This window comes from Mustela erminea, chromosome 10, assembly GCF_009829155.1.
Source record: "Mustela erminea isolate mMusErm1 chromosome 10, mMusErm1.Pri, whole genome shotgun sequence".
Taxonomy (NCBI): domain Eukaryota; kingdom Metazoa; phylum Chordata; class Mammalia; order Carnivora; family Mustelidae; genus Mustela; species Mustela erminea.
Window position 1 is genome coordinate 102,676,195 of NC_045623.1, and position 24,990 is coordinate 102,701,184.

The 24,990-nt window shown below is 42.3% G+C and overlaps 1 protein-coding gene across 12 annotated transcripts in view; it reads right to left on the reverse strand.

Moving 5' to 3' along the window:
* Positions 1 to 24,785, reverse strand: part of KIF1B (kinesin family member 1B) — a 145,595-nt gene extending 120,810 nt beyond the window's left edge. For 6 of the 12 annotated variants that reach the window (XM_032301545.1, XM_032301546.1, XM_032301549.1 and 3 more), the window contains exons 1-2: positions 24,429 to 24,784; positions 8,229 to 8,426 (exon numbers count right to left, since the gene is read on the reverse strand). In XM_032301545.1, the coding sequence (XP_032157436.1) occupies positions 8,229 to 8,334 (106 nt within the window). In that variant the 5' untranslated portion in view covers positions 8,335 to 8,426; positions 24,429 to 24,784. Of the gene's footprint in view, positions 1 to 8,228; positions 8,427 to 23,959; positions 24,074 to 24,428 lie in introns of those variants that run through there. The other 6 variants (XM_032301553.1, XM_032301550.1, XM_032301552.1 and 3 more) reach the window with 3 other exon arrangements.
* Between the last annotated feature and the right edge of the window lie 205 nt (positions 24,786 to 24,990).

A 24,990-nucleotide genomic window follows, 5' to 3' on the forward strand; every position in this document is an offset into this window, starting at 1 on the left:
TTTATCCACTCCCCTGTTGGTGGATACTGGGGTTGTTTCCAGTTTTTTGCTCTAAGAAAAATTCATGCAGGGCGCTTGGTGGCTCAATCATTGGGCATCTGCCTTCGGCTTGGTCATGATCTCAGGGTCTTCGGATCAAGCCCCGTACCGGGATCCCTGCTCAGCGGGAAGCCTGCTTCTTCCTCTCCCACTCCCCCTGCTTGTGTCTCTCTCAGTCAGATAAAAAAAATCTCTTAAAAAAAGTAAAAAATAAAGTAAATAAAAATTTAAAGATAGAAATAATAAGAAAAAAATCATGCTGCTAAGACTTTAAATGTCTGGGTATTTGGCGCCTGGGTAGCTCAGTCAGTTAAGCATCTGACTCTTGATATCAGCTCAGGTCTTGATCTCCGAGTCGTGAGTTCAAGGCCCATACTGTGCTCCATGCCAGGCATGGATCCTACTTACAAAAAAAAAAAATGTCTAACTGCCTAAATCTTCATCCGCAGTTTTAGTGTCTCAGTGAAATGGGGGCAGGTTATAGAGACACATGACTGGGCGGGAGTCAGATATGCAGCTCCCAGAATGCATCCTGAGAAAATGCAGCAGTCCACCTCTACAGTTAGAGCACATGGTGTAGAGGTGGAGAAGTCCTGCTGAAGATCTGGCCTTATCCTACATCTCCAGCCACACGAAAGCACTCTGGATGCTGTTTTATGAAGTTTACACCTCAGTCTGATCGAACTAATTATGGCTTATCCCAGAAGAGACTTAAGAAGACCTCATTCTGATTATTGGTTAGAAAACACATTCCGATTTAAAAGAATTCCTTTCAAAAGTCTTTCTTTCCAAACCTCCACTTTGTTCCTTCCTCCATTCCAAATTTTCATTAATGGACATGAAGTCATTCTTTGTATCAGTTATGATGTGCAGCATTTCACTTAGAAATGTACACGTGTGAATAAAAAAGCCTTTAAAAATGTACCATGTTAGTAATTAACAGGGGGGAAAATCTGGGTCCCTTCTATTCCACTAAGTTTGGGGCACTAAAACAACAAAAGACCTTGGACAAGAGAAGACTGATAAATACATGAAAGAGACTTAGCAAAAGGCCAGCTAGAGACACATTCCTGTGGTTAAAGGCGAAGCAAACACAGTTTAATCACCTAAAGGACCATGTGGGAGCCAGCTTTACCTACCCTCCTGTTTTTCTGAGGGGAATTCATGCGGTTTCAAAGTCTCCACATTTACCATTAATGTGAGCAGTTCAACCATTAATTCTGCCCCACTTTCCTTTTTAAGAGTAATTAGACAATTAAAAAAATGCTTCCAAAGTGGGAGAAACTTGGAATATAACGGGATTTTTTTTTTTTTTTTTTTTATTTAACAGACAGAGATCACAAGTAGGCAGAGAGGCAGGCAGAGAGAGCCTGATGTGGGGCTCGATCCCAGGACCCTGGGATCATGACGTGAGCTGAAGGCAGAGGCTTCAACCCACTGAGCCACCCAGGCGCCCCATAACGGGATATTTTTAAACGAAGATATTTGTATGCATGTGGGTCTCCAAAATGTCAAGGCAGTAACATTTATCTGTGCCATGGAAAATATTCTCTCTGAAACAAGAAAGTACTTAAATAAAACTGCTACTACTCGGTTTTCAGATCTGGCACGTTCCCTAAAGTACTCTTCACCCTCTTCTACTTTTTTGTAAAGGACCTTATGGCAGGAACATTCCACTGCATTCCATGTGCAATCAGTTATAACCTCTATGAGCAACCGCCCAGGCCAGCTTGCCGGCACAGCAGTCTTTTAATGCAGCTAACACATGTGGCTACAGCAAATTCATTTCATTTTTTGCAACAAAATGCACGCTTTCTCCCAATCTTGAGCCCAACTTTTTTTAGTAAGCCATTAATACTTTCTAACCAAGCAGTTTGTTTAAAGTCTCTTATATAAAATTATTTGGATTATATTTTAGTCAAATTACTAAGAAATCGCCATATAAAACTGAAAAGAGAAAAAGAAAACATTAGTAGAAAACTGAAACCACCAAAAAATCTAGAGGAAAAAGTCTCTCATACAATTAATTAGTTTTCCAAGAACAATACCTTTCAAAGGAACCAAAATTACCACAAAATTTCTGAGCCATAATAAAGTAGTTAGCTAAGAAACCAACCCTACTTTTTCCAAAGCTAATTCATCAAATGAGGATTTTTCTTTCAGTACACTAATGTTAATTTAAGAGTCACAAAATTCTGGGGGTGCCTGGCTGACTTAGTTGGTAGAGCATGCAACTCCTGGTCTTGGGATCATGAGTTCAAGCCCCACACTGGGGGTGGAGTCTGCTTTCAAAAAATGTTAATAAATCAATTAAATAGAAAAAAAACAAGTGGTGGGGAGCCTGGGTGGCTCGGTCATTAAGCGGCTGCCTTTGACTCAGGCCATGATCCCAGGGTCCTAGGATCGAGCCTAGGATCCTCTCTTACTGTCTCTCTCTCTCTGTCAAATAAATAATTTGGCTCAGGTTGTGATCTCAGGGTACTGGGACAGAGCCCCACATCAGATTCTCTGCTCAGTGGGGAGCCTGCTTCACCCTCTCTCTCTGCCTACCTCTCTACCTACTTGTGATCTCTCTGTCAAATAAAAAAATCTTTTAAAAGAATTAAAAATTAAACAAACAAACAAATAAATAAATAAGTGCCACAAATTTCTCCTAAATGTGTATGTGCAGAGACGCAATGTGGTATAGCCAGATGGTCAGGAATACCGTATCTAGTCATAACACTAGCAAGTTCTAAAAAGTTGCAATTCAGAAATTTTCCAAAATATACTAGATATTTACTTTAAATCCTCCTACTCCACAAGGTCCAGCTGAAATGCCCTATCATCTACACATCTTACATGTGTCCTTTGCCAAACTCACACCTGCACTTTTAAAAAACCCTCGTTTTTGGCAATTATCACTTTGATCACTTTTCCTTCGTACTGGGTTTATTTCAGTATATCTTCTGTCTTCTTCCGCACACTTTTAAAACTCCTTAAAGGCAGGATCCTGTAGTATATACAACTCTGTGATTCCTACAGACTAACAATAGAGCCAACTCTCAAAAAAGAAAGGAAAAGGGTAAGGCAGAGCAGAACTACCCAGCCCGTAGTCTACAACAGTTTTGAACACAATATGATAGAAAAAACATTTGGTAGTTGAGCACCGTGCTTCACATGGTCCAAAGACTGGTTGTCATATGATCAGTATAATATCCCCAGGCCTAGTGTAACCAAATTACTACTTTTAATAAAAACTAGGCATTTCTGGGCGCCTGGGTGGCTCAGCGGGTTAAGCCGCTGCCTTCGGCTCAGGTCATGATCTCAGGGTCCTGGGATCGAGTCCCGCATCGGGCTCTCTGCTCGGCAGGGAGCCTGCTTCCCTCTCTCTCTCTCTCTGCCTGCCTCTCCGTCTACTTGTGATTTCTCTCTGTCAAATAAATAAATAAAATCTTTAAAATTAAAACAAAAACAAAAACAAAAACAAACTAGGCATTTCTTCATTAATATTTCATAAAAAGATAACTCAATACATCCAATAATTCTGGAGAGATTTTTGTGGGAGATAAGATTGGTGAAAAGAACTTACATCTTCACAAACTATGAAATTTATAGCTCATCCTCAAAAGGTACACAACTGGTTTGCTACCTACTATCAGTGGAAACATTTGACATTCTTCATCCAGAGTGAGTATCATATTTGGAAAATTTTACTTTTTTCCCCTAAATCGACAGTATTTTCTCTATAATCAAAACAACAGGGTCAAAAAGAAATCTATTTGTCTTAGAAAGAATGAGCTCTAACATCTTTTTCGTAATCCATTAATAACTTCTTAGTGAGTTTCTAATCTGTATGATCAAAAAAATAGCAAAGTCAGAAAATCTAGCAGACTCAGATCCATTTTTCAAACTTTCCAGAACTAAAGGAAAACTTCCAGTTTTACTACATACTATAATAGTTTTCTTCTTCTAGATGGTCAGTTATTTTTTTTTAATATTGTATTTAGTACTCAGCATATCATTATATATATAGTAGACATAATTAACTTACACATATATTCTTTCATGCTAAAATCTCAAAGGAAACAACTATTACAAATCATAAACATGAACTATATTATTCAGGTAAAACATACACTTCTAAGGAAAGGGATAAGAAAATAAATAAATAAAACATACGAATCAGTCAAGACTGAAAAATAAGCTAATATTATAACTTACCACTAATTAAAATGGTAAAAAACTATCTTAGAAAAAGATGTTGCTGCTTACACGGTCTCTGGAGGGAAATGAAACACAAGATGCTTCTGAGGAGAGGAACGGGTTGGTTACATGATAGGTGAGAAGTGTTTTAACTGTGTATATTTTGCAACTTTTGAATTTTATACCATGTGAATGAAGGTTCCACTTAATCACAAAAACAAAAACTGTAGCGGGGCACCTGGGTGGCTCAGTCCTTAAGTGTCTGCCTTCGGCTCAGGTCAAGATCCCAGGGTCCTGGGATCCAGCCCCGAGTCTGGCTCCCTGCTCAGTGGGAAGCCTGCTTTTCTCCTTCTCCCACTCCCCCTGCTTGTATCTGCCCTCTCTCATTGTCTGTCACATAAATAAATAAAATCTTAAAAAAAAAAAAAAAAAAAAACCAGGGGCACCTGGGTGGCTCAATGGGTTAAGCCTCTGCCTTCCGCTCAGGTCATGATCTCGGGGTCCTGGGATCGAGCCCCACATCGGGCTCTCTGTTCAGCAGAGAGCCTGCTTCCTCCTCTCTCTCTGCCTGCCTCTCTGCCTACTTGTGATCTCTGTCTGTCAAATAAATAAAAATCTTTAAAACAAAACAAAACAAAACTGTGGGGGAAATGAACATAATGCTATTTGACTTTGACAATGAATATAAACTTATAGCCAATTTAAGATGTGGGCGTCTGCCTTTATAAAATCTAAAATGATTTGTCATCAAGGGAAAAAAACTAGTATCATTAGATATATATGTATATTTTAAAGATTTTTTTATTTATTTTGACAGAGAGAGAGAGAGAAATATCACAAGTAGGCAGAGAGGCAGGCAGAGAGAGGGGGAGGCACGCTCCCTGCTGAGCAGGGAGCCTGATGTGGGGCTTGATACCAGGACCCTGGGATCGGGACCTGAGCCAAAGGCAGAGGCTTAACCCACTGAGTCACCCAGGTGCCCTGTATCATTATTTATATTAATAAAACTTTTCCATTTGTTTTTGTTACATAATAAATTGATTTTTGCATTTAATGAATGTGGCCTTTTAATACTTATTTTCTTCTTACAAGTTTTTAGTAAGATTTGCAACCCTATAAGGAAAGTTGCAACAGATACCGTTCGCACTGGGGATTTTTCCTGGGTAGTTCAGTATGCAAAACGTATCACTGAGAAAAGTAGTTCTTTTTAGGATTAATTCTGACTCCTGATCCAGGATTTTCTGAAGTCTACCTTTTAAAAGAACTTGTGATATATACCAGCATTTTTAGAGGCAATGTCAATAGCCAAAACGCCTCTAAACTAAGTTATGATTAAACACATTTTGCAGAGAGAAACAAGAGCTCAATAATCAGGATTTACTGGGTTCACTTCAGCAGCACATATACTAAAATTGGAAGGCCACAAATTAGCATGGCCCCTATGCAAAGATTTAGTTACATACTCTGTAAAATGTAACCCTTAAAATGAAGCACAATAATAACATAGTTTAAATGAGTGACATTTAAGAGCATAAACATTTGTTCTCAGGGCACCTGGGTGGCTCAGTTGGTTAAGCGTCTTCAGCATCTAACTTCAGCTCAGGTCATGATCTTGGGGACTCCAGTGGGGAGTCTGCTTGTCTCTCTGCTCCTTCCCATCCCCAACCCCCATTCCTGCTCTCTTTCAAATAAATTAAACTTTATAAACAAACAAACATTTGTTCTCTAGTTCAATTACAAATATAGCTCAAACTTTAAGGACTAAATGATCAATATTGACCATCCTTAATACACAATTTTTTTCCTTTTTTTTTTTTTTTAAAGATTTTATTCATTCATTTGACAGAGATCAGAAGCAGACAGAGAGGGAGGCGGTAGGGGGGTGGGGGAGGAGCACACTCTCCGTTGAGCAGAGAGCCCAATGCGGGGCTCGATCCTAGGACCCTGCAATCATGACGTTAGCCAAAGGCAGAGGCTTTAACCCTCTGAGCCAACCAGGCGCCCCAAAAAACTTACAATTTTCATACCCTATAAAGTTCACCTTTCACCCATTTGAAGCATACAATTCAATACTAAATGTTTCATCTTTTTCTTTTACAATTACTCATAGGATATAATTCATGGATTCATATTTTTATTTAAAAAAAAAAAAAAGCTCTAATAAAGAAGTAAACTGATAGTAACAGAGAACAGAACTCTGGTTACCAGAGGGTAGGGATGGGGGCAATGGGGAGATACTGATCGAAGGATACAAACTTACAGACCGGAGATGAGTAAGTTCTGGAGACCTGATGTACAGCATAGTGACTACAGTTAATAGTAAGTATTGTGTTCTTAAAATCTGCTAAGAAATAGATCTCCAGTGTGTTTTTTTAAGATCTTATTTATTTATTTTTTGGTCAGAGAGAGAGAAAGCACAAGCATGGGGAGCAGCAGGCACAGGAAGAAGCAGGCTCCCCGCTGAGCAAGGAGCCCAATGCAGGACTTGATCCCAGGACCCCGGGATCATGACGTGAGCCAAAGGCAGACACTTAACCGCCACCCACGTGTCCCAGATGTCCAGTGTTTTCACCAAACACACACAAAAAGGGTAACTATGAGAGACAACAGATACATTAATTAGTATGGACTGTAGTAATCATTTTGCAGTGTATACATACATCAGAACATCACACTGTACATCTTAAATATATACAATTTTATTTCCCACTGATAGAATCCTCTACAGAGAACACTGGCAAATGGCCCACAAATGGATAAAATCAGAATGATTTCTCCAACAACTCAGAATTAACTTGTGCGTCTGGAAGAGCAAGGATTCTGCTTTATCATAAAGTTGTAGGTTTCAAGATAATACTACTTTAATAATTTGCCTACATTACTTTAATAATGTAATAATTTAATAATACCACTACTCTAATAATTTGCCTACAGAGGGCACCCGGGTGGCTCAGGTGGTTAAATGTCTGCCTTTGGCTCAGGTCATGATCTCGGAGTCCTGGGATGGAGTCCTGCATCGGGCTCCCTGGTCAGCAGGGAGTCCCACTTCCCTGCCCCTCCCCTGGCTTGTGTGCTTTCTCTCTCTCCCTCTTGCTCACTCTCTCCCTCAGTAAATAAATAAAATCTTTTAAAAAAATAATTATAATTTGACTACAGATCCATATCAAGGCATTATTAATGCAAATACAAAATAAACCAGGTTGGGGCGCCTGGGTGACTCAGTCGTTAAGCATCTGCCTTCTGCTCAGGTCATGATCTCAGGGTCCTGGGATCGAGCCCTGCATTGGGCTCCCTGCTCAGAAGGAAGCCTGCTTCTCCCTCTCACACTCCCCCTGCTTGTGTTCCCTCTCTCGCTGTGTCTCTGTCAAATAAATAAAATCTTTAAAAAAAATTAAAAATAATAAACCAGCTTAAGTCATTTTCACCTAAGCAATTATATATGAAGAAAGAAGCTAGAAACCAATGACTTAATTTCAATAATAAATCATCTTATTTGTAAAAAAAAAAAAAATAAGCAAATTATTACTTATAATTTTAGTAATAAATTTTTAAGTTTATTATCAATTATAGCTATTTCTGCTGTTCAACTCGAAGAACCCTCGTAAGGGAAGAGAGTACGTTAAAACCGTCTTGGCAAGCCCAAGTACCATCTAAAATCAAGAAAGGAAAATAATCTAAGAGCCTCAATAGATACATTTCATATCATGATTAAGTAAAAAAAGAAGACCCTGCTTACACCTTTATTATCATTAAGATTCAACATAATAATTCTAGGTAAATTACTGCAGTTCTCCAGAGATTTCTCACTTGTAAAGAACAAAACAAACAGTCCATATTTCAATATGCTACAGCAAATATCACAGGGGGAAGCATTTAGTGGATCCTTCAGAGTAGCAAAGTTCAAAATTTGACTATCCAAATGTTTATTTATTCTGCTCACAGTAAGGGAAAAGAGAAAGGACAGGAAGATGAGATATAACTGACAGAAAATAACATGTACTCACTGGTCGAGTTGCCTTGCATCTGAATGATGCACTTGGACTCTTTGCTGGTCTCCCGAGAATTGAAGGGCCGAACCCGCACAGCCACCTTCACTGAGGCTCCCGACATTCTGACGGTCTTGCTATATATATATGTATATATATGCAGTCCAGAAAGAAAATCTTTCTTCAAATCTTCTTTTGAAGTTATGTTCAAGTTTCCTTTAAAAAGAAAGCAATCCCACACAGGTAGTCAGAATTAAAGAAAGCATGGGCTACCATGAGCATTAAGGCTACTCTCTTGCCTCAGGACTATTTCTATTTTCATTTCAAGAAACCTAATCCCTATTCTTCTCATAGATCTTACATTCTTAAAGTTTCCAAATAGAAAATTAAAGACTGAAACTTATTTTCCTATTCTATTATCTCTTTCCCACACCTAAAAAGTACCTAAACTTAATAATAAAATAATAATAACAACAATAATAAATATAACTGCAAAGTAGCAGGCATCTTTCTTGTTCTCTGTTCTTCTGGATCAATCTTCAGTAATATATGAAAAACACCATATGTTTATCTGTTAACTTCCCAACTGCAAAACCCCTTATTAGTGTCCTTTAAAGAAATGCTCTGAATTTCCTATACTTCAACTGCAGTTTGAAACATTCAGTTACATGATATATAATTAAACAGCAAAGGACACATAAGTTTAAGCAGCTCCTTCCACTTCTAAGTACCCAGGGGTTCCTTGAATTTCCACATGTACCTCATGTGACCCTCACAACCATCCTTTACAATGAGCAGAGAAGTTTCCAGAGAAGGTTCTACCCTCAGATGTGCCACTGACTCATGGCAAAATCAAATCACTACATTTCGCTACTGAATGAAGCCACAGGAAGAAATGTGAACATTTTTCAGAGGAACGGTTTCCTTCCCAACAGAACAAAACAAACACTATTTGATGAAAGAAACCGGTCTACGTAATGTCCACCAGAAACGACAGATCTCAATCCGCACTCTATCCATTATATAAACTTTTCAAGAGGAACCAAACGAAAGAAAAAATTGAAAAAGAAAACCACACATAAGTCCAATTGTCAGGGAACCCCAATAAAACTTTAATTTCATTTTTCCCACATAATGAAATAGAGACCTGCAATCCTAAACCACAGCTGCACAACTACTAATGCTTTTCCAGTAAGAAAAGGCAAAAATCAACCAAAACAAAACAAAGTAAAAACCAAAAGCCACTCCCTACCTCATTACCCTTATTTTCTTAAGGGCACTATTTAAAATTCTTGTTTTTTGGGACACGCCTCTTGTCCATCTCTCACACCTCCATCCAGATGCTCAGAGTTCTTGTTTGCTACCACTCAGATGAGAGCCCGATGAAAGGGCTCAGGAGATGTCTGCTGAAGGGGTGAATGAATGCACCGCAGCTGACCGCTGAACAATATGGGCTCGAAAAGCACAGGTCCATTTGCACATGGATTTTTTGGACAAATATATTTCCTCTGTTATAATTTTCTTAACATTTTCCTGTCTCGTTTTTGTTAAGAAAATGGTATGTAACACATGTATACCATACAAAATGTCTGTTATTTAACTCATTATGTTATCAGTAAGGCTGATACTATGCTAACAGTGGGCTGTTAGCAGTTAAATTTTGGGGAATCACTAGTTATATATGGATTTTCCCCTTCATGGGAGGAGGGGAAAGGCACCCCTAACCCCTAAGTTGTTCAAGGGTTAACTGTATATTTCCCAGTTTGAGAAGTATCTGTTCAAGTCCTTTGCCTGGTTTGCTGACATTTTTGGTTTTGTTTCAAATAATTTTAATATTTATTGGTATTAATCTTTTTGATATTTGCTGTGATGTTTTTCCAGTCTGTTTCCCATTTTATTTAGCATTAAACAGATGGTTGTTTAATATATCAAACATTTATTATAATCACATTTATCAAATGAAGCTTGGAGTTATTAACTCTCCCAGTCAATAGAGCATCACCCATAGTCACTAGCTGAGCACTCTGCCACGAGTGAACAGTATTCTGAAAAAGCAACACAGAACACACCACAATCCCCCCGCCGCAGGGTTCACTGTGATATACAGCCACAACCGAACACTTAACACGCTCCATTATCTTCTCCCTCAAACTAACAATCTCTGTCAATCTTCCCATTTCTATCTGACCTCACACCATAAACCTTGCAGTCAGGTGTGGTTTTTTTTTTTTCTTTGAATCCTTTTATTAGTATTACATCATTGATATGCCATATCAAAACTTTTAAAACACAAGTCTGCATATTTCTATCAATTCCTTCCTCTCATTCCCATCCCATTGGCATTACCCTGACCCACTGCCACTGCCTAACCTAGTCCTCACTACCTCTTGCCTAGCATACTTGCAATAGTGGAACTGATCTTTGAGCTTTTCATTTGAATCCAACAGTCCTTACACAAAACTGCACAAAACAACCACACAGGGGTCTTGTGAAAAGCAAATAAGCCTGGTATTTAACAGTTCTGAAACAGGAATTCTGGTTTTTCATTCCCCGAAAATTATGCTGCAAATCTCTTAACCTTGCTACAACACTAACCTTTCTAAAGCATGACTTTCAATTTCACTTCCAAACTCAAGAATCTTCTCTTGCTCCCCATGATTACAACATTAAGACCAAAGTCAAGGCACTCTGTGTTCTAATCAGGCTCCTTGACCATCCCCCACACATGCTCTTTCACATTTTCTAATAATTTCTCCCTACAATGGGTATGGGAATTTTCATTTTGCTCCTATTTGATGGGCCAGCTGTAGTCTTAGCTCTTCCTAAATGACTACCCAAATACTCCAGGAATCACTGGTATTTCCTACAGCACGTTATAGCCCCAAACACACGATGAGAACCCTGCTATTATTTCATGTGACTACAGTCTATCTTGTACTGTTATAGCTTCCCAAAGTGAAATTCTTATTGCCTTGAAAAAAATCTTTGAACTTGGGCTCCTTGAAAAAATGGCTAATTCCAAGGCTGGGCAAGAAATTTCAAAATGATCCTGGGACATTTTATTTTGATCACAAGCAAGAAATCTATCAAAGATGAACAGAGTCATGGCAAAAGGACATAAGTACCAACTTAAAGGGCTCCCAAACATGGAATAATCAGAGCACAAGAGTAAATACATTCATACAAACCACAAATGGATGAGAACATCAAATATATAAATTCACAGGTTTATAATACTTTTAAAAAGCCTCATTATTCTGAAAACTGACAAATAAAAGAGATAAGCATACACCCAATCTGTATATTCTGAATAAACTATACTGCAGGATAGCCAAATAGCTGGACAGTCAATGAGGGCAAGTTCTTCTCACACACACACACACACACACACACACACAGAGACTGGCTAATAATTGCAGAAGAGATAACAACTGGAAATGTCACCATTTTCCAACCCTACTGATAGAAAAGCTCTCTGCAACAATCGTCACTAGCTGCCAAGGATGGCGGGGGGGTGGGGGGGAGCCTTGGATGATGAATGGTTGGTTGATGTGGGAACATTTTATTGCTTGGATTAGGCTGACAGTAACTGAGCCAAATAATCTTAACATCGCTAAAAGTGGGACACGTAGGTGGTCTATGCTTGCATGTGTACTGCTATGGGAAACCCATAGCACCACCTAGGAAGCATTCTTATCCTATCCTCTTAAAAAAAAAAAAAAAAAAGAGCCTAAGCTTCAGCTCAGACTACCAGTTACAGGACACATAGGGGAGCAAATGAAAAATTTAAATGACACTTGAAAGATCCAATCAGCCAAACCCAGAATATACAAGAATCTACTGGTCAATACACCCAGTTTCTTAAAATAAATAGCATGGGGGAGAGGGGGTATAATAAAAGAGACTTGTGTTAGTTACCAACCAAATGCATGATTTTTTTAATCAAGAAACTCCACCAAAAAAAATTTTTTTTTCTTAGGTATCAGATTAATCTGAACACAGACTGGGTATCAGATAATGTCAGGAAATTTGTTAGGGGAAGAGAGAAGAAGTAAGTTTGCCAAAATGACAGTCATTGAATACTGTAGATATTTAAGTTAAAAAAACAAAACCTTCCAGTGCCTGGTTGGCTCAGATGGTTAAGGACCTGCCTTCCGCTCCGGTCATGATTCCAAAATCCTGGGATGGAGTCCTGTATCAGGCTTCCTGCTCCTTGGGGAGCCTGCTTCACCCTCTGCCTGCCTCTCTCTCTCTCTCTCTCTCATGAATAAATAAAATCTTTTTTAAAAAGTGACTTAAAACAAAAACAAAAACAAACCCTTCTTCTTTTGTATTCTATTCAAGGCCTGCCAAAGTGTTGAATGCTGCTGACTGATTTACAGACAGACAACAAAGACTAAACCGCCCTTGCAGGAATTTAGATACAAAGAATCACCCATTCTTAACTGGGAACCAAAACACCAACATCTCTAACACCTGCTTGCTCCTTCTATCCATCTAATCTACTGACAAATAGCTTCACATATAAAATTTCTTTCCTTTTCTACCCCTGCCATCCCGTTTAGATCTGCAGTATTTCTAGTATTTTTTTTAAAGATTTTATTCATTTATTTGACAGAGAGAGATCACAAGTAGGCAGAGAGGCAGGCAGAGAGAGGAGGAAGCAGGCTCCCCGCTGAGCAGAGAGCCCGCGGGACTCGATCCCAGGACCCCGAGATCATGACCCGAGCCGAAGGCAGCGGCCCAACCCACTGAGCCACCCAGGCGCCCCCCAAGACTGTTAACCTCACCGCTTTCTCTCGCTTCCTTCCACCCCAGCCCTACTGCCCATACTGCCACGTTCATTTGCTCCGTCCACACCACGCAGTACTGACAAACTGGTCTTCCTGAAGCACAGGTCTGTTCATGTCTGTGTCCACTTCAAAATCCTCAAAGTTCTCCCAGGCAATGACTGCACTTCCCACACTGGCATTCAATGTGTCCTTTTAACATAAACCACCTATTTTGACAAGCCCACAAAACACTGCCTTCCGTCCACATTCCCTAACAACCACCCACCAGAGCGCTTCCTGGAAGTTGATCGTGCTTTTCTGTGCCTTTGCTCCAATGCTCCAGAAGGAACACTGTGCCCTTCTTCCTCCACCATTCCTCTCAAAATCCAACTTATTCTTCTAAGATCTTCTCGTATGCCACCTGTGTCCATAGCCCTCACAGAATCTCCCCTCCTCCCACACTAAATTCTAATGCTTCTCCAGTTATTACGACTCAACTCACCGACCTTAGTGAGGCCAAGGAAGTTATTTACTTTTCTTATCTCTACTATATTTTAAGTTCCTTGTAGACAAAAACTTAATTTTAGTCGTGTTTCTAAGCCCCTAGATATAAGGTCTTGAATATGGGAGCTAAAATATTTTGGTTGAATTCCTGGTTATTGTGGCAACAGGCTGATGCCTGAATGGCATGAATAAACCCCGTAAGTTGTTCCAAAATAGACAAGTCATCTGACCAAAATAAAAAAGGATAAAATTTATTTCAAATTTTTTCCTAACTAAAAAAGCTAACAGGGGAGGCTGGTGGCTCAATCAGTTAAGCAGCTGCCTTTGGCTCAGGTCATGATCCCAGTGTCCTGGGATCAAGCCCCTCATCAGGCTCCCTGCTCAGTGGGGAGCCTGCTTCTCCCTCTCCCTCTGCCTGCCGCTCTGCCTACTTGTGCTCTCTCTCTGTCAAATAAATAAATAAAATCTTTTTTAAAAAGGGGGGGGGGGCCTGGGTGGCTCAGTGGGTTAAAGCCTCTGCCTTCGGCTCAGGTCATGATCTCAGGGTCCTGGGATGGAGCCCCACATCGGGCTCTCTGCTCAGCAGGGAGCCTGCTTCCTTCTCTCTCTCTGCCTGCCTCTCTGCCTACTTGAGATCTGTCAAATAAATAATAAATCTTAAAAAAAAAAAAAAGCTAACAGTAATTCTTTTTTGGAAGTGGTAAGTACATTTTAAAATTACTTTCCCCCCAAACAAATAAAATTACTTTTCTCAAACAATTTGATCCTAAATATAATTTTCTTTTTTTTTTTTTTTAATTTAAGTTTAAACTGCAACCATCTTGGGGCGCCTGGGTGGCTCATTCAGTTAAATGTCTGCCTTCGGCTCAGGTCATGACTCCAGGGTCCTAGCATCGAGTCCCACACTGGGCCCTCTGATCAGTGCAGAGCCTACGCCCACCTCTCCCTCTGCCTGCCCCTCTGCCTCCTTGTGCTCTGTCTCTGTCAAATAAATAAAATCTTAAATAAACAAACAAACAAAAACCAACCTGCAACCATCTTCACAAGCCAGTTAAAATTTTACACAGTCGGGCGCCTGGGTGGCTCAGTCAGTTAAGCGTCTGCCTTCAGCTCAGGTTCTGATCCTGGGGTCCTGGGATGGAGCCCCGCATCACATCAGGCTTCCTGCTCTGCGGGGAGTCAGCTTCTCCCTCCGACCCTCCCCCTCTGCTCATGCTTACTCCTCCTCCCTCTTTCTCTCTCAAATAAACAAAATCTTTTAAAAAATCTTTTACACATTAATAGGAAGCTACAGTTAAATGAACTACAGAAAGTGTTACTTTGCTACTTCTCTACTACTATAAGCAGTATCTCTTTATAACAGAATTAGACCAAAGAATTACAGCTTCAAAATCCCCTGGCTCTTTAAGAAAAATTACAAATTATATAAGCCTGAAATCAAGCTAAAATTCCAGTTGGAACCAGTAGTTACAGAATACTTTCCGGAAGTTATAGGAAAACAATACTTCTTCTAATTAGCATAAAAATTACTCTCCAAGCTTCAAGCAGTCAAAGGAAGAAAGGCAGGTAGGAAACACAATCACACATAGTCCAAATCACTTACACAGCCTCAGTTCTAGACTGTTCCTCTGACTGGTTTTCCTTCCTATGACACACAATTAGCAGCATCAGGAAAGCGGAATGGAGCAAAAATTCCAAAGCATTCACTAACAATAAAGGGATAATAAAACAGGCCAAATTTATTTGAATTTTTCTGAATTTTTGCCCAATTGCTTAACTTTGACCTTGTGCAACTGAACTTGCCCTCAGAGGTTCCCTGGACTGTTAGGAACCTAAGGAGAACATTAATTCTCAAACTGACCTTTCAGCAAAGTGAATAAACAGGAGTGAAATAATACTAGTTTCTGGTTGGCTTGTTCTTATATTCCTTTTCTATAGAGAACAGCCAGGATTATATTCCTAAAACAGAAGTCAGTTCATGTCATTTCCTCTACTTAAAAACTGTCCATTGGTTTCTGCATCCTCAGAACATAACCTAAAAATTCAAGGGCCTCCACAATCCAACCTCCTTCCCCAGCATCCATTTTCACTGACCAGCTTCAAGGCTTCTTCTCCACCAAGCACCCTCTTACTGCACCAAACACACTGCTCCTGGAAGCTCAAGCTCCCTTCTCAACCTATAGGAAGTCCACATCTTTTAAGAATAAGGTCAAATACCACCATGAAGCAGGAAGTGTAAAGTCACACATTCCGGCTCCTTTCTGAGCCAAAAATACCTTCCCTTTGCTCCTTAAAAATGTTGTGTTGGTTTTTTTTTTTTTTTTAAGATTTTATTTATTTATTTGACCGAGAGAGATCACAAGTAGGAAAAGAGGCAGGCAGAGAGAGAGAAGGGGGGAAGCAGGCTCCCTACTGAGCAGAGAGCCCAATGCGGGACTCGATCCCAGGATCCTGAGATCATGACCTGAGCCGAAGACAGAGGCTTAACCCACTGAGCCACCCAGGCGCCCCTGTTGTGTTGATTCTTCATGTTCCTGCTTCTTCCACCTGCCCTGTGTTGTAGTCAGTAGTTCACTTAACTCTCATGCACTGCTAAGTATTCAGTACATGTTTGTCACAAGTGAAAATAGAACTTAACCAAGAAATTCAGTCTTTTACATTCAATATTCACACAATTTGCTATACAGCAGCAAATTTATAATAGCAATAAGCCGTCTACTTAAAAGATCATCTTTTCCAATGAATTATGGCTTAAAAAATGAATTATATCTTAAAAAATGAATGGGTTCCCAAAAGTAAGTCTCTGGAGCTAGTGAGCCCGTTCTGAGATGCTATAAAAACTTTGTTATTATAAATTTTGCATCTCTCAGGCAAATAATTTCCACGAGGACCAAGCAGACTTTAGGACCCAATACTGTTTCACTGGCCATGGCTATACTGCTAAAATGCCCCCCTCAAAGGTAAGAATTTATTTTTCTATGTGTATGAATTACCTGCCTATTCTTGGTCTTTGACTCAATGAATAAAAACCAGCCATGAGCCAAGCTGTGAAAGCTCAAAATGAATCACATGTTGGAAAAGCTTTTTTCTGCATTCTAACCCAATGCCAAGAATCAGACTGCACAGAGCCTCCTGACAGCTCAGATCTTCAATCTCGAATGGGGTTAAACTAGCTCACCCAGACTCTCCAACTGTTTTCTCTTCACCATTATCTAAAATAAGTTTTAAAATACGGTTTTGAATTTATCAGACACATATCTTCCTGTCACTGCAATTAATAAATCAAGGATCCGGGTGCCTGGGTGGCTCAGTGGGTTAAGCCTCTGCCTTCAGCTCAGGTCATGATCTCAAGGTTCTGGGATCGAGTCCCGCATCGGGCTCTCTGCTCGACAGGGACCTGCTTCCTCCTCTCTCTCTCTCTCTCCCTCTGCTTGCCTCTCTACCTACTTGTGATCTGTCTCTGTCAGATAAATAAAATCTTAAAAAAATAAAAAAATAAAAATAAAAATAAATAAATCAAGGATCCTCCTTTTCACCGGTAACGTGATTTTACTCATAAACCAAGAGGTACATCAAGAGATAACAGCCCGGTGCCTGAGTGGCTCAGTGGGGTAAGTCTCTGTCTTCGGCTTGGAACATGGTTTCAGAGTCCTGGGATCGAGCCCTGCATCAGGCTCTCTGCTCCGCAGGGATCCTGCTTCCTCCCTCTTCTCTCTGCCTGCTGCTCTGCCTACTTGTGATCTCTATCTGTCAAATAAATAAATAAAATCTTTAAAAAAAAGAAAAAGAAAGAAAGAAAGATAGATAACGGCTCCGAGGCACACCTGGCTGGCTCAGCTTGTAAAGCATGTCACTCTCGATCTCAGGATCATGTGTTTGAACCCCTCACTGGGCAGAGAGCTTAAAAAAAATAATAATTAAAAAGAGAAACAGCTCCTATGGCATAAAATCAACTATTCTAAATGAAAGTGATTTTTTTTCTTTTTTCTTTCAAAATCTGGGTAGTTAATACTTTATCTAGTAAGTCCATTCTGTTCTAATATCCGAAGCTATGTCTCATAATTTTATTGTAGCAGATCTGCTGGGAATTCTGGCACTCAAATCCCACATTCCACTGACACTCTTCTATTGTCAAAGCGGATGACAGACAACACCTTCTTCTGGAATTGTCCAGGCTAAAATGAACTCAGCTCGCCTATAGTGTAGAAATGGTAAGTTTAAATCAGAGGCTAATTCAAATTTGGTAGGGGTTGAGTCCCTGCCCTTAAAAAAACAACAAGCAAGCAAGAAAGAAGGAAGGAATGAACAAATTGGTATGAGCCAAGGTTTCCTCCTTCTGAAACATCCCCATGACCACACCTCTGCAGCGACCAGCCTGGGACGTAGCAGCTCACTATCTGGGCAAGAATTCAGGTCAGACTTTTCCATGTGTTAACAACATGTCAATCTTGCCACATGATAAAAAGATACAGAAAGTTTAATAGGTATGTTTTCATTTAGGTGACAATACAAGTATTCCAGACTCTCACAAGGGAGATGCTTAACTGACTGAGCCACTCGGTGCCCCTACTGTGTCATTTCCCTAATGCTTCTCCATTTATTACAACTCAACTCACCAACCTTACTGAGGCCAAGGAAATTACTTACTTTTCTTATCTCTACTATATATTTTAAGTTCCCTGGGGACAAAAAACTTAATTTTAGTCATGTTTCTAAGCTCCCAGATACAAAGTCTTGAATATGGGAGCTAAAATATTTTGGTTGAATTCCTGGTTATTGTGTCAACAGGCAACAGGCTGATGCCTGAATGGCATGAATAAACACTGCTAAGTTGTTCCAAAATAGACAAGTCATCCGACCAAAAGAAAAAAAGATAAAATTAATTTCAAATTCCTTCCTAATTAAAAAAGCTAACGGGGTGCCTGGGTGGCTCAGTGGATTGAGCTCTCTGCCTTCGGCTTGGGTCATGATCCCAGGGTCCTGGAATGGAGCTCCGCATCGGGTCTCTGCTCAGCAGGGAGCCTGCTTCCCCCGCCCCCCCCAGCTTGCCTCTCTGCCTACCCGTGATCTCTGTCAAATAAATAAATAAAATCTTTAAAGAAAAAAAAAAAGCTAACAGGGGTGCCTGGGTGGCTCAATCAGTTAAGCAGAATATTATAATATTCTGCTGGTAAATTCAGGTATATCTTTATATAAAGTTACATATCTGAACCATATCAGTCATATCCTGCATAAAAAAGACTTTGGTTATGGTTTAATGTTGTATTTTCAGTTTGGAAAGCAGGTGGATTACTTTTTTTAAAACGGTCTTTGAAGAACATTTTTTCCTTTATCTCAAAGACCTGTTGAATACACTTAGTGAGTACATCCTTATATCAGGATGTCTATAACACTTTTCTCTTAGTTTTAGAATTTATTACCAAAAAAAAAAAAAAGTTGATGAACCCATATATATTTTTTTCTTTCCCTTTTTACCTTGACTTCTGAACGTTCCAAAACTAAATTATAATAACCACATTACACAAATTGCTGTAATCTATTTATTTAGTTTTTCCTCCTGTTACACAGTTTTCTTTCTTATCTATACTTTAACAGCCCCCCTTATATTTATGGTATTTGTGGCAGGCTACTTAAAACCTTTTTAGAAGTGGTAAGTGGTAAAAACTACAAACAAAAAAAAGTTCCTGTAATAAACCTATTCTGCTATTTAACATCAGAAATATGTCAAAATCTAGCTTCTAAAAACAAAAGACTTTAAGAATTTATATAAAAATTTGTGTTGAATTAATTTGGTAACTGTGAGTGGCCAGAAAGGCCGGTCAAGATCTGAAACCAGATCCACCAAACAGAAGCAGACAAAAGTGTGAAGCAGGGACTTCCAGCGCAGCAAAGGCATGAAGTGTGTCCCCGGGTTTTAGCAATAACAGGCTGGAAACCAGCCACCAGGCAGGGGTCGGGAAGCAAGGGCCACTGAAGCCAATCTGTGGCGGGCTGGAGAGTAGCTAGGAGGCGAGAAAATGGAAACACAAGTATCCTCCTTGCTTCCAGAACTTGGCTGTGGGAGCAGGAGAGTGAGAGCTACGAGGCAACAGGAATGAAGGGAGGATTTTCCCCTGCTTCCCCATTTTTATTCGGAGAGACAAGCATGTCTCCACACTTTATTCCACAGCTATTTGTTAGGTGCCTACCATACGACAGGCAGTTCCAGGAGTCTGGGATAAGTCGATGAATGAAACAGATAAACATCCCTGCCCCAGAGGAGCTTACGTTCCAATTCTAGTTGGGGAAGTGGGGACATGAAAATAATCGTTTCTACAGAATGCTAAGTGATGACAAGCACTACCAGGGAGAGAAAGTGCAGCAAAGCAGGTGGTTCAGGAGTATGGTGGGGACGCGGTGCACGTGCACTGAGGAGGTCGGGACAGGCCTACTGAGGTGGTGAAGTTTGAGCAAAGGCTTGAAGGAGGCGAAGCAGTGAGCCAAGCTGCTTTCCGAGGAAGACCGTTCCAGGTAGAAGAGTCAGAGCAAAGGCCCTAAGGTGGTACTGCAGGGAGAGAGCGAAAGGGGAGAGAGTAACCAATACAGCAAGTCCCTGAAGACTACAAACCGAGGACATCCAGAACACAGGCCAAGGGATTATTAGCTGAAATGTGGAAGAGTAACCTTTTCTCTAAGACTGGAGGAAAGAAGGTAAGAAAGAAGGCAGAGAATTCTTTAAGTAGAGAAAGAGGAGGGGGGGAAGTTCATGCCTTTTTTCCCTTATGAGGTGGTGTAAGGTTTTAAGCCAAGCATGGGACAGCGGAGAGGCTTGAGTAAAGCAGTGAAAGTCTCACTTAGAAGTCACTGTGTAGAACAGGGGAAGGAATAAGAGAACTACTTCAATAGACACCAAAGAACCAAAGACGGATTCAGAGGAGACCTAAGGTTACACATTAATTGTGGCACTAAACCCCAGCCCTGTGTGAGATTTCTCCAAGGCAGACTTAAAACAGAAGATATGGCGGGTAGGAAGGATGCAAGGCTGGCATCTGCATAATGGGTCTTGTGGGATAATAAAGGATTAAAGACTGCAGTGCTGGTAAGAAAAGAGCTGAAGCAGTGCACCCCAGAAGTCAAGTGTACTAAAGGGAGACAAAAAAGTAAAATCTGGAAGAGGCTGATGGCCCAGGAGACGATGTGGAAGAGCACTTGGAAGGAGACTACAACAGCGAGAGCCTTCAATGATCAGAGCTTCAGATCTGAGGCATAATCTGACATTAAGACAGATCTGAGGGGGCGCCTGGCTCAGTCGTTAGGCGTCTGCCTTCAGCTCAGGTTATGATCCTGGGATCGTGTCCCATATCAGGCTCCCTGCTCTGCGGGACGCCTGCTTCTCCCTCTCCCACTCCCCTGCTTGTGTTCCCTTCTCTTGCTTTCTCTCTCTGTCAAATAAGACAAAAAACAAAAAACAAAAAACAAAAAACAAAAAAAGATCCGAAGATGATGACAAAGTAGAAGGCAGCACCACAAAACTGTTCCTGGAACGGCAAGAAGCTCGTGTTTGCTTGAGCTGAAGTCAAGGAATTTTATGGTTAAAGGTAATTACAAAAGAAGTTCAGTACAGTGGTTATGCACTTATTTCTAGTAGGAAATTTCTAGAGGAAGTCATTTAGCCTCTGTTTCTTCATCTGTAAAATAGGGGGTAACAGTATCTATTTCATAAGGTTGTTACAAGGATTAAATTACTGAACAATGTAAAGTGCTTGGAAAAGAGCCTAGCACATAGAAAGGGCTCAGTCTGAGTGAGCTATGTTGTCATTATTGTTGTTATTGTTTATACAGTCATTGACATCTGCCGGGATGATGTCAGAAATTCAGACAGAGGGGGAACTAAGCCAAGTATCAAAGACATCACACAGAACAATGGTGGAGGATGATATAGCTGATTGATATGCTTTGGAATAAGCGTGATATTACATCAGTGATATTAAATATAAAAAAATTTTCTTTAATCCATCAGACATTTACAATCTCGTTGACTTCAAACACATATGAACAACCACAAAGCAATCATGAAAGTACCGACTGAGCACTAGGTAAATATTACATGGCAATACAGAAGGGGAAAGGCTCTGACTATAAAAACCATAGAAGCTACCACGATATGGACTAAATTGTAATAAACCACTAAGTAGTACTAAAGCTTTAAAGACCTAGAGTTAACTTTATCTTACCATGTCTGTATACAAATGGTAAAGTATAAAGAGAACTAAATCTCTACACGCACTGTCAATAAACTGGTAATGAACATCATAAAAGTAAGCATCAATGAATCACTGGGCCATTAACCAAAAAAGTCCACCTCAAAGAGAAGTCCCAGGACAGTCACCTCTGCTTCATTTATCTTCTATTCTAATGAACTGCACAAAGAAAAGTTCTGAAAGGGTGTGTATGTACCCACACTTTCATAACTCCAGAATTCATCAGTTTGTTCCAACAAGGCCATCTTTCAAAGAGAACGACATGAAGTAGACAGGCTATACGTTTCAAATCAGAGCTTTGGAAAATCATATCATATCAGTTTACAAGATCAAAAGGATACGCTTCACTCCTGGGAAAGACCTGCTGTGATGAGCAGCCCAGGAAGGGATTTACAAACTACAAGGCAGGGGCCCACTGTTGTCCTTTACTTTGTACCCAGACCAAGACCATGGCAGGGAAGTGAGCTCAAGAGTTCTGGGCTGGCAGAAACCACTGGCAATTCTTCTTGAGAGTTCATTCCCTGAACAAATTCAAAATGGGAAAGAGAAAAAAGGAAAGCTGCATTTATATCTGGTCTTGGAAGGAAAAATGGTCTGTTTAAAGCCTTCAAAACTGTACTTAATGGATAAATTTTGGAAAAACATTTGATAGAACAGAGCTGCACAGATTCATAAAATTCTGCCAACAAATCAGGTTCACAACCAGGTCTGATTTTATCAAATGCTGAAATTATATTTAACCACAATTCTTCAGATATTTTTTTGCAAATAAAGTAACTGAAAATATTTAAAACTTAGAAATAGTTCTTAATCAGGCCATGGAGTTTTAAAACAGACATTCTGTATTTCCCTCATGTCAAAGTAATACAAAAAGCACCAGTTTCCACTGACACCATTTTTGATCAACTAAGTTTTAAAAGGAAAGCTTGAGGATAAAAATACAAAAATAAAGTATTAAGACTTCTCTTAGAGAACCCTAAATGAAAATTTTCAGATAGCTCAACTTGAGAAGTTACAGGAATTTTTTTTCATTAAGAAATAGAGTTTGAAAGCAAAGGGCACAAAGACAGGAATGCCACCTTCCAGGTCCTGTCCACATCAAGCATGTAGGAGAAGCCTGATTCACAGGCTCACACTGAATTCAGTTATTGATCATCTCCAGATCTGCTTTGCAATCGCAAGGTGTGTGTAATCCTCATACTCCGTCCCCACACAGTACATTTAACTCCACCTGCCCCATAATCCAACAGCCACACCAAGTTAATGAGAAAGCACCACCTCGCTCAAGAGAACACAAGCTAAGATTTTATTATGACTAAGCTAGGCTGACAAAATGCCAGCCTTTATGTAAAATATCCACCATGATATCACTTAAGAGCTATTCAAATCCAAGAGCCACACTTTCATGGGGCTCCGACAGACCCATCTATGACACAAAGCAGCATATTCAGTGTCGGCAGAACAGCTGCCTAGAGCAGTGAGAGATATGTGAGCAAGGGATCTGTTGACAATCTAATTTCAGCAACCTCCAGATTCCACAAGGATGACAACCTGCACCCTCAGAAACACTGCTGCGTGCCTCTCCCACTGTCAGAATATGCCAGGCTACTAAACCCCGCATGGTGAGCTACTCTGAAAATCCACCCATCCAACGCAATACACTAACTCGAAGCCTCCGTCGTGGTAAACCGGCCTTAGCAACCCTCGGGTCTGCCTGTGTACTTGTAAGGGATCACCATCAGGCCTCCGCGTCCAGCGCCCTGGCCACACAAGATGAACAGAGAAAACACCGGATTTCACCCCAACAGGAACGGGATCTTGAAGGCACTTGAGCACAGAAGCTCATTTAGCAACTGACCAAGGACAAAAAGTGATTCGGGAGTTCAGTCCTGGTTTTAGGGCCGGACTGTGTTGTGTTGTACGAACAATGACTGGCTTGCTCGAGCAGGCTCCCAACCCCCACAGCTTGGCTGCTGGCGCGGCCAGTCACCCTGAAAGCTGCCAGGGCTGTCACTCGGTGCCTTCCAGCCACCGGACTTGGCTACTAAAGGATTTGTCAGATCATCCTCCCAATATGGCTGCCAGAGTAATCCCGGGCTGCTCCACGCCGAGACCACGGCAGCCTTCCCCGCGGCGGGCCGGCATCCCACACGCCCCCTCCCTTCGCACCGCGCCCCCCTCCCCGGGCCTCGCGCCGTCGGCTTCCCCTCCGCCCCGCCAAGCCCCTGCCTACCTTCATCTGGCAAAAGGGCACAACCCCGTTCCCAGGCCCGGCTCCGACGCCGACCACGGCGGGGGCGAGGGGGTGGGGGACCCGGGAACCCGGGGCTTCAAAGCGCCGCGGCGCCCGCCGCCCGGAGCTGCAGAGTGCGCACCCGGCGCCCGCAGCCCGCAGCCCGCAGCCGCCCGCCGGCCGGCCGCGGCCCGAGTCCGGAGGCTCAGGGAAGCCGAGGGCTGGCGCGGGGCACTGCGGGCGACCCAGCAGGCCGCTGCACCCGAGGCCCGGGCTCGCCCGCCCGGGAGGCTCCCCCGCCCCGCCCCGCGCCCCGGTGGGGCGGCGCGACTCCCGCCCGGCCCGGCGCTTCCTCCGCTCGGACCCCGCCCGGCCCCGGCCCGGCCTCCCCTCCCCCCGGGAACCCCCTCCCCAGCCCCGGCGGCCGCGGCGCCAACCGCCGCCCCCACCCCCGCCGCCCCCGCCTCACCTCAGCCGCGCTGCGGACCGACGGGCGGACGGACGGGCCGGGTCAGCAGGCGCCGCGGCGCGCGGGGGCGCGGGGGGCCCGACAGCGACGCTCCTCAGCGCGAGCAGCGGCAGCCGCGAGCCGCAGGGCGCCGCTCCGCAGCCCCATCACGCAGCGGCCCGGCCCCGCATCGAGGGCCGCGGCGCGGGGAGGGCGGGAGCGCGGGAGGCCGGGGCGCGAAGACGACCCGGCGGTGGCAGCTGCGGCGGACGGGGAACGACTCGGACTCGCGCTGGCGCCTCCCAAGGCTGCCGCCGTCTGACTGCCCCGCGTCGGTCCTCGCGAAGCTCCGCCCGCAGCCGCCCGCGCCGGACACCGCCCCGAGCCCGGCCGCCGCTCGTCACCTCGGCCCGCCCCGACGCCTGTGATTGACGCGGGAGGCGACCAATCGGAACTTAGAGCTCGGGGCGGCCGACCAATCGTAGGATGAGCCAGAGAGGGGACGGGGCGAGGAGCTGCGGAGATGCCGGGGCGCCTCCTGGTGGCCCCGACGCCCGCTCAGCTGCGGGGGTGCGGGGCTGCG